Source organism: Arachis stenosperma, chromosome 8 (assembly GCF_014773155.1).
Source record: "Arachis stenosperma cultivar V10309 chromosome 8, arast.V10309.gnm1.PFL2, whole genome shotgun sequence".
Classification (NCBI taxonomy): Eukaryota; Viridiplantae; Streptophyta; class Magnoliopsida; order Fabales; family Fabaceae; genus Arachis; species Arachis stenosperma.
The window spans coordinates 54,930,314-54,944,025 of NC_080384.1; the positions used below are offsets into that span (position 1 = coordinate 54,930,314).

The window sequence follows — 13,712 nt, forward strand, 5'->3', positions numbered from 1 at the left end:
AGATGAAAAAAAGACGGATTATTATTATATATTTTTTTTAATAGAAAAAAGTCTAGAAGGTTAACACTTTTATTAAAATTTGATTCGTACTTAACTAGCAAAAAAAATGAATAATTTTACACAATTAAATATAATCTCACATCATTAAAAATACTAATAATAGTTAATTAATGACTATAAATCATAAAGAAAAATGTTAGAAGGTCAGCAAATTTTATGATTTACATTCATCAATTAATCATCATAAATATTTTTAATGGTATAAAATTATATCTAATAATATTTAATTACTCATTTTTCTTTTATTAATTAAGTATTAACCAAATTTTAATAAAAATACTAACTTTAGACTTTCTCAATCATAAAATCTACTTACCTTCTGTCTTTTGCGACTTGACTACGAATTGCATGAACCACATGTTGCACAATTTATTCAACTTTTCAAAATATCAAATAATGAAGATTATTTTTATATTTATAATAAGAAACTTATTAATAACTGATTATATATTTTATTCGAGGCTTGAGGAAATTAAAAGAAGTGAAAAGTTAAAGCACATGGCATGGTTTGAGTTTGAGGAATATAGATATAGAAGAAAAAATGGAATCGGTGGAGTTGGCGGTTGTGGGTCCCCAGTCCCCAGAGGTGACAAGTGTGACGTTGACGGCTAAGCTAAGCAGGCGAGTCCTAACATGTATTTATTGGGCATCAAATGTAAGCTGTGTTTTTAAATTCCATCCTCATAACTCATCACTCCACAATCCACATAGCTAGCTGGTAATTAATTAATAAGAATGGTTGATTTTGTGTTGGTGGGATTTCTGTCCCTGCTGCTGGGATGTTGTTGTTCTGTTTATGGTGTTGGCGAAGGAGGTTGGAGCAATGCCCATGCAACCTTCTACGGAGGGGGTGATGCTGCTGACACAATGGGTAACTGCATATTCCATTATATATATTTGATTTTGAGGCATGCATGAATCATGATGTATGTGTAGGTGGAGCGTGTGGATATGGGAACCTGAACAGCGAAGGGTACGGGAGAAACACAGCAGCTGTGAGCAGTGCCCTCTTCAACGGAGGCCTGAGCTGCGGAGCATGCTTCCAGATCAAGTGCGTCAATGACAAGAGGTGGTGTCTGCCGAGGTCGGTGGTGGTCACGGCCACCAATTTCTGCCCTCCAAACCACGCCCTCCCTAGCACCGCCGGCGGATGGTGCAACCCTCCCCTCCACCACTTCGATCTGGCTCAGCCTGTCTTCCAACAGATTGCCAATGTCAGAGCTGGCATAGTCCCTGTTGCCTACACAAGGTACTTACTACATGCATACTTTCAGTTCTTCTTGTTTCATTCGACACCACTCATCATCATGGTGCAATTACCATTATAGGGTACCATGCCAAAAGAGAGGAGGCATGAGGTTCACCATCAACGGCCATGCATACTTCAACTTAGTACTAATCCAAAACGTCGGAGGTGCAGGCGATGTGCATGCCGTTTCAATCAAAGGCTCCAACACCAATTGGCAATCCATGTCAAGGAACTGGGGTCAGAACTGGCAGAGCAACTCATACCTCAACGGCCAAACCCTCTCCTTCAAGGTTACCACCAGTGATGGCCGCACCTTGATCTCTAACAATGTTGCCCCTCCTTCCTGGTCCTTTGGCCAGACCTTCACGGGCCTACAATTCCCTTAATCCATTAATTAATTTCTCATTCAAATTAAAGCAGTTGCAATTTCTTCCATGTATGTTATGAGTGATTATTGAGTCTTAAGGGTATATGTACTCCCAAATGAAAAGGGGCTTATTTTTTAAAATAGTCCCATTCATTTCAATTGTGGTAGTGTTTTTAGACGGTAGTGGTGGATCTTTAGGGTTCACCACCCGGAATTTTAGTTTCCTGTCATCTTTACCATGAAATAAGTGATCTACTATTTCGCGTCAAATAAGAGCCAAGAGTGATATGTAGTATTTGCTAGCTTATATTAGCAAAACCGATCATTGTAACGGGATTAATTTGCTCCCATATCTTTAAAGTTTATCTAGTTTTGTGTGTTGTGATTGTCAGAATGAATGTAAGTCATTAATCATAAATGAAATAAAAGTAGGCTCTTCTTTCTTTCGTGTGACAAGCTGCCTGATAGTTAGTCATCTTGGTATTTGAAAAATTTTTATTTTAACAAAATAAATAATTTTTATTTTTGATAAAATAAATTTTACATATTAATTCTGTTTGATAAAATAACCTAAATATCAAGGATGATGGGTTAACCATTATAAATGATCTAAGTATCAAAATGATTATTTACTACTTTGTTTTGTATCGAGTTCAAACTTCAAGGAGCTATTCATTGCTTCTGAATAATATAATGATATTTAAGAAGAAAAAAATCAAGTTAAAAAAAATGATAAAGTAATAAACTAATAATTAATATTGAATTTATAAATTTTATCATGTATAAATTTTATAAGGATGATTAAACTATGGTTTTTTACTTTACTAATTTTTTTAATGTAAAAAAAATTATATGAAAGATGGGATTTTTTTATTTAAATAAATAAATGAAAATGATTAATTCCCAAACTACAGGAGATCTTACTCGCAGCGCACATCAATCTAACAATGGCACCAGCGAAACAGGGACTGGAAGAAGAGTAAGAGTAGATCGCGTAAGGAAAAGTCTGACTTCCAATGCAAGACTAACGACTGCAAACTGAAGACTGCAAAATGGTCATCTCTGATTTAGCACGTGCGAATTAAAACGCATCAACCGTGTCAAACACGAATTGGGCCAACATAGTGGCAGCGCCTACGAATTGTGTTGCAAATTCCAAAGCAATATGAGACAATTTCTAAGCCTTGTTACTGTTTCATGTCATATAATACAAAATAAGAAAGACTTCGCGGTAGTTCTGGTGGTCGTGGCAGAGTACCTGCACCAACACCTTGCCGGCAGCTCCATAATCCAAGTCATGTTATCGGAAGGTCATTGGTCGCAGATGAGCTCGTTGAATATCGTAATTCCCGAGCTGCTTAAACACACTCGTTACTATGTTGCGACTTAACTTTAACGTTAGATTAAAATGAATCCTATTTGAATTGAAACTGGTGATGGTAATGACCAGTATCCAAAGCCCTAGAGTTTTTCATTGTTGAGATCATGTTTGAATTACCATTTGTCAAAGTAAAATTTGAATGAAAGTGATTTTATAGAATTAATTTTAATTAAAAATAATTTTGTGTCAATATGATTTATATTTGACAATTTTATACTAAAATTAATTTTGATAAAACAAATATTGTTTGGATAATATTAGTTAAAATATTTTTTAGATAGATAATTACTAAAAAATATGATATTAAATTATAGTGTTATCTTTTTAAAGATATCTAATCTTTTTTTAATACCTTTTTTAGTATGTTTTTTGTATAGTATTTTTTCTAATATTCTATTTTAGCTACTATTATAGTAAAAATTGACAATTTTTTAAGTATTATTTTTATAATAAAAATTAATATTCATTTATTAAATTAAAAATAATATATCGTAGTACTCTTTTTAAGTACTATTTTTAAGTACTCTCAATAATTTTATTTTTATTATTGTTTTAGATTCTAACTTTTATTAGTTATACTTTTATTATCATGTATGGTTAATTTTTTATTTAATTTATCATTTGTAATAAAAATAATAATATATATTATAAAAAATTAGAATATTATTAAAACCAATAAAGACCATAACGTAAGTGAAGTGAACGCGCTTTTAAAATGGAGAATCACCTTTGCGTTTTGAGCAGAAGAAGTTATCGAGCACAAAAAAACAACGTTAAAAAAAACACACAAAGAATTGAATTAATATAAAAGTGAGCATTATATTATTATTTTAATAATAAATTTTAGTTATGGCAAAACTCTTGCTGTATATACAGAAATATAATGATCAATAATAAATTTTTAAATAAAATTAGATTAACTAATTTCTTTTAGATAAAAAATATGAAATATAGTTTGCAACACAATTCATTAGCGTTGCAACTGTGTTGGCCCAATTCATGTTTGCCACAGCTGATGTACTCTAAGTTGCGGGTGTTGGAACTAGAAGTAGTCATTTCGCTGTTGCCGGTCATATATTAAGAGAGTCAGACTTCATTTTTCATGTGCCATTCATTTTTCTTCCATCTCAGTCTCTATTTCGATGACGTCATTTTTAAATTGATATTTTTTTATTTTACATGCGCTACAAACAAAGTGATCATGCGTATTTTTATCTCAATTTTATTTTTCTGTGTATTTTAGAAATTAATTACTTTCGTTTATTTATTTAAATAAAAAATCTTAAAAGATGGTGTATATATCTCTTGGTTGAGGGCCTAAGTCCTTGACATGTGATTTAAAGGATTGTGAAAAAGACTTACGAATTTTTTAATTAATATTTAAAAATAAAAGAGTTTTTTAAGAAGTAAAAATAATTTAATATTTTGATATTTTATATAAAAATATTTTTTTAAATATTAATTATATTTGGATACAATAATATAAATATTTATTTATTATGTTAAAATATTTGTTTTAAAATAATTTTTTAAAAAAATATAAATTATCATTTCTAATTTTTTATATTTTTTATATTTTAATTTTTATTATTAAAAATTTATCAAATATATTAAAAAAAGGAGATAAGTATGATTTTGATCCCTAAAGTAGGGGTTGAAAATTTATTTCGTCTCCTGTCTTTTTTTCGTTATAAAATGGTCCACAAGGTTTTAGTTTGTGTTAAAATCGTCTTTCGGACGAAAATACCCTTCCTTCTCCCTTCATCCCAAAATCAACCACCACCACCAGAACAGAAACCTACGTCCAACCTGAACCACCACCACCACCACCAGTATCATCATGGTCATCATCATCATCAGCAGCAGAAAAATCAAGCAACATGCACTTTAAACAATAATCAACAACAAAAAATTTCACAAAAAAATCCAGTTCAAAAGAAGAAAAAGAAAAAATGGTGGTGGTGCGGTAGTGCAGGACGACAGGACAGTAGGGCATCAACATCAGAAAATTCAAACAACATGCACTTTGAACAATAATCAACAAATTCAGCAACAACCATATTCCAAATTCAAATTTCAGCAACAACAATATTCCACAATAAATTTCACAAAAAAATTCAAAATTTCACAAAAAATCCAATTAACAGAAGAAGAAGACGGCAGGGCAGCAAGGCGGCAGGGCGGCAAAGAAGAAGAACAAGAAGCTGGTGGTGGTGCGGTGCCGGTGCGGTGCGGCAGGTGGCAGGGAGCGACGGTCGGCGGGGCGGCGGCGGACGGCGGTGTGGCGGCATGGCGTCCCCCTTCTCTCCCCCCTCCACCCTTCCCCCTTTCTCGCCTCTCTTTCTTTCTTTCTCTCCCCACCCACCCTGCTTCTCTGTATCCCTTTCTTTCTTTTTTTTTTTAATTTTATATTTATTTTATTTTAAAATTATTTTAATATGGGAATAAAAAATAAAATTAGTAAAAAGGACGATTTTAAAACAAACTAAAATCTTGAGGACCATTTTATAGCAAAAAAAAGGCGGGAGACGAAATAAAATTTCAACCTCTACGTTAGGGACCAAAATCATACTTATCCCTAAAATTAATAATTGAATGACATTCAAAAGATCAAAGTGAACCAAATTAATTTTTTTTTTGGGTCGGGTTTTTGTCATAGCGCAACTAACTCACAGTCACATCTGCACTATTTATTATTTTTTGACGAATATAGATTTTTAAAATTTTGAATTTTCACTTTAAAGGATAAAATTATTTTTCTATTTATATTTAGTGTTCTTTTCTTTTTTTAAACAAAAAAAAATTAAAAGACTAATTTAAAAAAAAATATATTTTGTTAATAAATTAATTTTAAAAATCTTTGTTAATGCTGAGCAAAATGATCAAAAATAAATTTTAAAAAATTAGAATTAAGATATATTTAGCTATCAAATATCTTGTGTAAAACATATTTACATATACTTTTATATTTAAAAAAATGAGAAAAAATTTATTTAGTTTTAAAATTAATCCAACTAATTTTTCGTCATCTTTCTAAAGTTCTGGATCCATCATCACAAGTAGCAAGGTAAATAGAACTTTATTACGATTATAGTGCACTGAATGTTACACTCTCAACGAGAATTAAAGCTTCTCAAAAAATCTATTTCGAAACTAGCTCTAATTCCAATTTTAAAAGACACCGGCTGCGTTAACTTTTTATAGGTGACAATTTAAAACATATTTATAATGTCTATGCTATTTAATCTGATGCTAAATAATATGGATTAATGTTTGCATTACATGTAACACCCTACCACATTGAGCTTTACGCTTAAATCGTAAAATAGATGTGGTGTGATATTAGGACCTCTAAAATAAAATATGTACATATAATAGCAGGAAAACTATAATATACTAAGAACCTTGAAGAATATGAGAAATAAAAATCGCGAAAAATAAAGGCGCAACGCTCAAGAAACGAGTTAACTTATGCAAGCTATAACCATCAAACATAATATTATAAAAGTGGGAATAAAGTGCCAAAGAAACAAAATAACAAGCTCATAACTCAGCCTGTAAAGTCAAAACTGGCCGGAGAATAAACCTTTAAGATGATCAAAAGAATAAGTTATGCGGAGAGAAATCTAAGTATAAATATATATACATCACTGTACAAAAAAATAACCCAGTAACCACTTCGCTTCAGGTGTTTAGACGCCTAATGAGATGCCTCTCGACCTATATCTGAAAAATAACAACATAGTATGGGATGAGAACCGGAGGTTCTCAATATGGTAAAAGGTGTCACACACATAATATATAAGGTCATGGGAATGCCAGAGGTAATCCTAGAACGCCGACACTCAGATTATAGAGCTGAAAGTATTAAACAAAAGTCATAAAAGGTAGTTTTCTAAGAGTATCTAAACCTAAATTAACTTAACCTTAAATCTAAATCTCATACTGCCATTCCTCCATATCTCCAACTCCATTATGCATTTCACAGACAAATAAACAGATAAAGGCAAGTACAAAAAGGTTACAAATACTGCAGGTAACAAATATACATTTAACATGGCAAGTACATTTAGGCACACCCAGTTAAAGCACAAGCAATTAATTCAAGTAATATGCATATGATGCATGCCTGTCCTATGGCTGATGATGCTCATCTGTCAGTTATCCAGCCAACCTGACAAGTCCGAAAACCTTAGATTGTCGCTCGATGTGCATCCTTAAGAGTCTATGCATAGCTTTTTCTCAAATAATCAATATTGCTCAATGGGGTATTACATTCCCGGGAATTTATAGTGCCCGGTCACCCTTACGTCATAGGGTCAACAGAGTATCGAGTTTTCAACCTGGTACACGTGGTGGCAAGCCACAATACTTTATCCAGGAAATCTTGTATCTCAGATCATTTAATCATCGAAGCCAAGTATCATACATAATCATTCATTTGAATATCCAGCCAAGTATCATATGTGATTATCCGTAACATTTCATAATCAATTCATCACTTTTCAACTTTACTTCACCTTCAAGTTATCCTCATTTCTTAACTTCATCTGATTATCAGGTTTAACACTATTATTTATGACCAAAAGAATGAAAATACAGGTTTAGAAGTTTGAAATAGGTTTTAAAACCTCAAAAATCATGTTTGTTGGAACAGGTGCCACGCGTACGCGTGGCTTACGCGTGTGCGTGGGAATGTAAAAATGCAGCTCGCGCGCGCGTCCCTTGTCATGCGTACGCGTAAGTGAAATCTTCATGTCATGCGTACGCGTGGGTCACGTGTACGCGTGGACATGATCTCATGCGTGCACATGGAACCAGTCGCGTGCGCGTTGCCAAAAAACATGTCATGCGTACGCGGCGTACGATCTTGAAAAGAAACAGATTCGGTAGCAAGGCTGCAGAATGGAAAAATTTAGTTTTGACATACAATCTTCCAATAACCATAACTTATTCGATTTAAAATATTTTTCACCCATTTTTCAAATAGCATAAACTTCACGAACCCAATTTTCATTTTAAACAAGTTGAAAACAAATTGAGGGTTCGAAAACCAAGTTATACCTCGCCGAAGTTTGGCCAAAAACCAACTTTTGTAATGTTCAAAACCTCTACCTCATTCAAAATAGTTCCCATGTTGCCAACTCCATAACCTGTACAAGCTAGCACCAAAAGGGTCCCTCTTCCTTAACACCATAACCATCATGAAAAATCACACTTCACACTAATAATAAATACATATACATATGCCAAATCCACCATCAATAACTATATACATACATGCCAAAACCCATAACCAAACCATAATTCATAAATTACATACTTATATCCTCAAAACAATTATTAACAACATCCTCATTCCTTCAATTAATCAGCATCACATCAATCCATATTCAACGACAAAACACTAAACCACAATATATACATACGTTCCAACTTATCCTACGGTCATCTAGTCTAAGTTTTTACATAACATTATATATTAAATGCAAGAAACATAAACCATACCTTGACCGATTCCCAAGTATTATCCAAGACAATTTTACTAAAAAGAACACAGCCACAAAACCTCAACTAAGCAGCTTCCTCCAAGTTTCGGTAATCACAATTTCAAACTCCAATTATTTATTCATAACCTAATACACATTTATAACACATATATATCCAATTTAATACTCAAAACTCAAATTCAATGAAATTAAAATAAAATTATCGTATCCTCATTTCTCACTTTACCCAAGCTTCACATAAGTATGAGTGAACATTTTCTTCAAGCTAATTGGATCCTAAAACATCAAAAATCAAAGAAATTCAACATTCCTACTAAATTCTCGAAAATTTGGGGGAAGAGGAGGCTGGGAGTGATTAAACAAGTTACCAATAAAATTGTTCCGGTAAAAATGTAGAGCTCGACGCAGCAAACACGTGGCCACAAATGGTACGGCGATCGGAATTCGGACGGAGAAGTTACGAGAGATTGGAGTTCACCATAAGGGTTTCGGTGTTTCCTCTCTTCCCTGGATGCATTTCACGTTGCTCCAGTTGAATGAGGAAGAGAAGGGCTTCATTTAATAGGTTGGTCTGGTTGGACCGATGGTCCTGTTTGGGTCTGATTCAACCAGTTCGGTTCATTTAGTCTAATTTTGGACAATTTTTTTTAAAATTAGTGTCAAAATTCTTGTTTTGACGAGCTCTATCATAATTTGATATAATATTCGTATTTCTAATCTTCCTTATTAAAAATTAATTTATTGACTAATTATTTTTTAATTTAACGAAATTTACATTACAAGGAATGATGAAAAAGTTAGCAAACAATGCAAAACAAATTGTATTTTTGAGTATTCATATTTTCTAGGAGTATATCTCCATTTCAATCGGATATAAAATTTATGTGAAAGTTTAAGCATGCGAAACAAAATATATTACTTGCCAAGAAATTATAAAAAAATTATGTATTCTAAAATCAACTATCAAATCATCATATTTATATGTATAAATATATCTTATTTCACATATTTTTTATGTGTATTTCGTGTATATATATATATATATATATATATATATATATATATATATATATATATATATATATTACTTTCAAATTTCGAAGAACAACTATGCCTTTAAAACATATTATTTTATTAGTCTTCTCTTTACCAAAATCTTGACAAATTTTTTGCTCATTATTAATTGCCTTTAAAAGCATACTTATTACAATTCTATTGGAACTTTAATAATTTAACGTTTAGAAATTAAGATAAATTAAGGTCATGAATGTAATTTTGTCTATTTAGTGAAAAATTGGTGATTAACAAAGACAATACTTCTAGTTCAAAGTATTTAATTATGTGGAATATAAACATAAAATTTTTTTTTACCATGATCGTTCCAGTAGCTGATGCAATTCTTGTTTTTGCATATTCTCCTGCAATCATTTAAAAGCTAAAGAAAAACTTTTTATATATATATATATATATATGACGAATTCTCTGGTGTAGAAGCTCCTTTTACTTCTACACATGTAGTATTGTGGTGGCAACTGATTGAGTGACAAGTATCCATTTTTAAAAGACAAGAAATACTGTGTGACAGGATGGGTGTAGACTGCAAAGGCTACAGTGATTTTGCACTGTTCACGCACATGATAGTTAATATCGTTGATTAACAAAAATTATGAATCCTCTAATTATATTTAATAATGGGCCTGTATGACTTGGAATTTTTTGTCTGTAGTTTCTTTAGCTAAAAAATCCAAAAATGTTTGGGCTGTTTTTTTATGGTTCTTTAGATAAGTTAGTTCATCTTATGTGTGATCTAACCTCAGCCTTATGTACTACAAGTACAAGCACCCAATGGCTTCGGCTTGTCTGGTAGTAAGCATTTTGTCACATTTTATCCGTATAAAAATATTTAAAATGTATACAATCATATAAATTTATATAAATATTGTCACATACATATCCAACTATATTAAAGAGAAAATAAATTCTGTAACATAATTATTACAGAATAATTCTTATATAAATTCTGTAATATAATTTGTTATGATGTTTTAAAAAAACGTTTCAATGTACTTAAACAAATTATCTTGTACTTTTTCAAATTTTTGTTCTAATATTCTAATATTTATTTAAATAAAGCTCTTTACATAATTAAATCAACGATGGTTAACTACATTTAAAAAATTTAGAAAATTATATTTAAGTATATAAATACATGACAATATTCTTCCAACATAGATATACTTTTAATAAAATAGTAAATTGTAATTTTTTTCTCTATTAAAAAATAAACCCTATTCTTAGACTAAATTTTGGTGTGAAGTATGTAACATCCGTTAATAATCGTATTTAAACTTTTGATATTTAAATTTAAATGTTTGATGAAAAATTGAAAATAATTTTAAAAGTGGGTGAAATAATTTTTTGTTGATTTTAGGGTGTTTGGACTTTTGATGTAATCTATGAAATGAAAAATGTAATGGTGTTAATATAGTTTACTTAGGATGGTTTAGGGATTAAGATTATAATTTAGTCTCGGAATAGAGTTTGATTTTTTAATAAAGAAAGAAATTGCAATTTACTATTTTATTAAATGTATATCTATGTTAGTAGAATATTGTCACATATTTATATACTTAAGTATAATTTTTTAAATTTTTCAAATGTAGTTAACCAATTTTTTTAATTATAGTTGTAAAAACTAAATTGAATTAGCTGGTTCAACTAAAAAACTGGTAAACTAGACCATTAATTAGTTCAATTTAAGAACTGTTTTAGGTTAAGAACTAGTCAAGTCGGTTCAATCGAATTGCTTAAAAAAAAATTTTAAAATTAATAAAAATCTAATTTAAATTTGAGTTCTCCTTGTATTGCATGATTCTCTAGTCATTAAATTATGTTATTTTTTATTATTTTATATGCTAATTATTAATTATATAATAGAATTACACAATAATTTTTGTAATATTATTTTAATTTTATATTTACTTATATTTAAATTAATTATATTTTTTATTATTTATAATTATTAATGTAAATATGATTAAACATGTATAAATAAAAATATTAAATATTTTTATTAATTATAATATAATTATTTTTATGATTATATGATATTTATTATTATTTTTTAATACATACATATAGTATATAACAAATATAATAAATATAAAAAAACTTTAATACAAAAATAAAATTAAAAAATTATTTATTATGAAAAGATATTAAAATTTTATATACTTATTAATAATAATTGGATTATAACTTGTTGATTATAATTTGTTGAAACTTGATTATTTTTAAAATATTAGTAAAAATATATATTTTAAATTTTAATTTTAAGTTTTTAATTATTTTATATTTTTTATTTACATAGGACCGATTCTACTATAACTCATCGGTTGAACTAATAAATCAACAAATTAATAGTCTCATCGGTTCGATTCTTATAACTATATCTTTAATTATGTGAACTTTATTTAACTACATATTAAAATATTAGAACAAAATTTTGAAAAAGTACAAGACAATTTATTTAAGTACATTGAAAGGTATTTTTAATACGTATAACAATTATATTACATAATTTATATATATGTTACAAAATTTATGTTTTTTTTTAATGATTGGATATATATAGGATAATATTTATATAAATTTATATAATTGTGTGCATTTTAAATATTTCTATACGGACCAGATGTGACAAAATGCTTACTCGTAGACAAACTGAAGTCATTGGGTGTTTGTAGTATATAAGGTTGAGGCTGGATCACAAACTAATTTATCTAAAGAACCATCAAAAAACATCCCAAATATTTTTGGATTTTTTAGCTAAAGGAACTACAGACAAAAAATCTCAACTCATACAAGCCCATTATTAAATATGATTAGGGAATCTATAATTTTTGTTAATCAACAACATTAATTATCCTACATTCTAATATCACGTGCGTAAACAGTGTAGACATCTCTGTGGTCTCTGTACTCGCCCTGTCACACAGCAATTCTTGTCTTTTAAAAATGGATACTTGTCACTCAATTACATTGCCACTACAATACTATATGTGTAGAAGCAAAAAGAGCTTCTACATCAGAGAATTCGCTTATATATATATATATATATATATATACTTTTTGTGTTATGCTAGGTAACTAATTATTTTTTTGAATTAACAATTACCAATCAAATTAAAACACACTATATTTTTAAATTATTCATCTAAATTTTAATATTAGAATAACTATCTGCACATCTAATAAAATAATATCTCATATATTTATTATTCACATTATCTAAAATTTTCATTGTCTGGCTAACATTTGAATCTTTTTATTCCTACTCCAAACCCAAAAATCAACGTCGTTTAACCGGTTTACCCCAATTCTCAATCTCTCCTCCTTCCCTCCTTGCAGCCTCACTTCCCTCTTTGCAACCGCCGTCCCCTCACGGCCTCACCTCTATTGGTCGTCTTTTGAGTTTTCTCGTGCTTCCTTATTTCGTTTGCCGTCGTCGCCCTTTGGTTATCACCATCGACGTCACAGGTGCATCCGGTTTTTCTTTTTTCCATCAGCCTCTACTCGTGCTTTTGTCTCTAGGTCACCATATGCCTCTGCTTCTTGTCTCTAGATCACCTCTGCGTATTCTAGTTTGTTGTCTGCCGTAGTTTCTCCTCTGAATGTGCAATCTTGTGAGCATTTTTTTTATATTTCTTTCGTATTTAACTTTTTTAATCAGTTGATAATTAGTTTATTGATGCTGGTAAATATGTAGAAGAATAAAAATGTTTGGGTATAAGAATAAAGGAACCATAACGACAAAACAATCGTGAAAAACTATTTCTTTTTGTCGTGAGTCTTTTAAAAACTTTGTTGTGCGGCCATTTTTTTTGGCTTAGAAAGAAACGTTATAGGTCTATGGCCGAATGGCACATGAAAGAGGAAAAAATGAAAGGAGAATTAGGGGTGTTCATGGATCGGATTCGATCCGCATATCCGCGGTGTTTATCCGAATCTGATCCGAAAATTGCGAATATGGATCCGATCCGCAAGGCTTTCGGATCGGATCGGATCGAATCCGCACACTAATCGGATCGGATTGCGGATTTTGTGTTGGTATCCGCATATCCGATCCGCATATCCGCGTATCCG

General features: G+C 30.4%; 1 protein-coding gene across 1 annotated transcript; it reads left to right on the plus strand.

Moving 5' to 3' along the window:
- Window positions 1-741: 741 nt before the first annotated feature.
- On the plus strand, window positions 742-2,098 carry LOC130944820 (expansin-A1-like). Its single transcript, XM_057873365.1, has 3 exons — window positions 742-931; window positions 997-1,309; window positions 1,389-2,098. Exons 1-3 carry the CDS (start codon window positions 796-798, stop codon window positions 1,693-1,695), a joined length of 756 nt encoding a protein of 251 aa, XP_057729348.1. The 5' UTR covers window positions 742-795; the 3' UTR covers window positions 1,696-2,098.
- Window positions 2,099-13,712: the final 11,614 nt, after the last annotated feature.

What these genes read in the sequence shown, in the direction of transcription:
- LOC130944820 (XM_057873365.1), top strand. Translation starts at nt 796, where the DNA reads ATGGTTGATTTTGTGTTGGTGGGATTTCTGTCCCTGCTGCTGGGATGT. An exon ending in TGATGCTGCTGACACAATGG is followed by an intron (nt 932 to 996) that starts GTAACTGCATAT and finishes ATGTATGTGTAG; the next exon opens with GTGGAGCGTGTGGATATGGG. An exon ending in GTCCCTGTTGCCTACACAAG is followed by an intron (nt 1,310 to 1,388) that starts GTACTTACTACA and finishes TTACCATTATAG; the next exon opens with GGTACCATGCCAAAAGAGAG.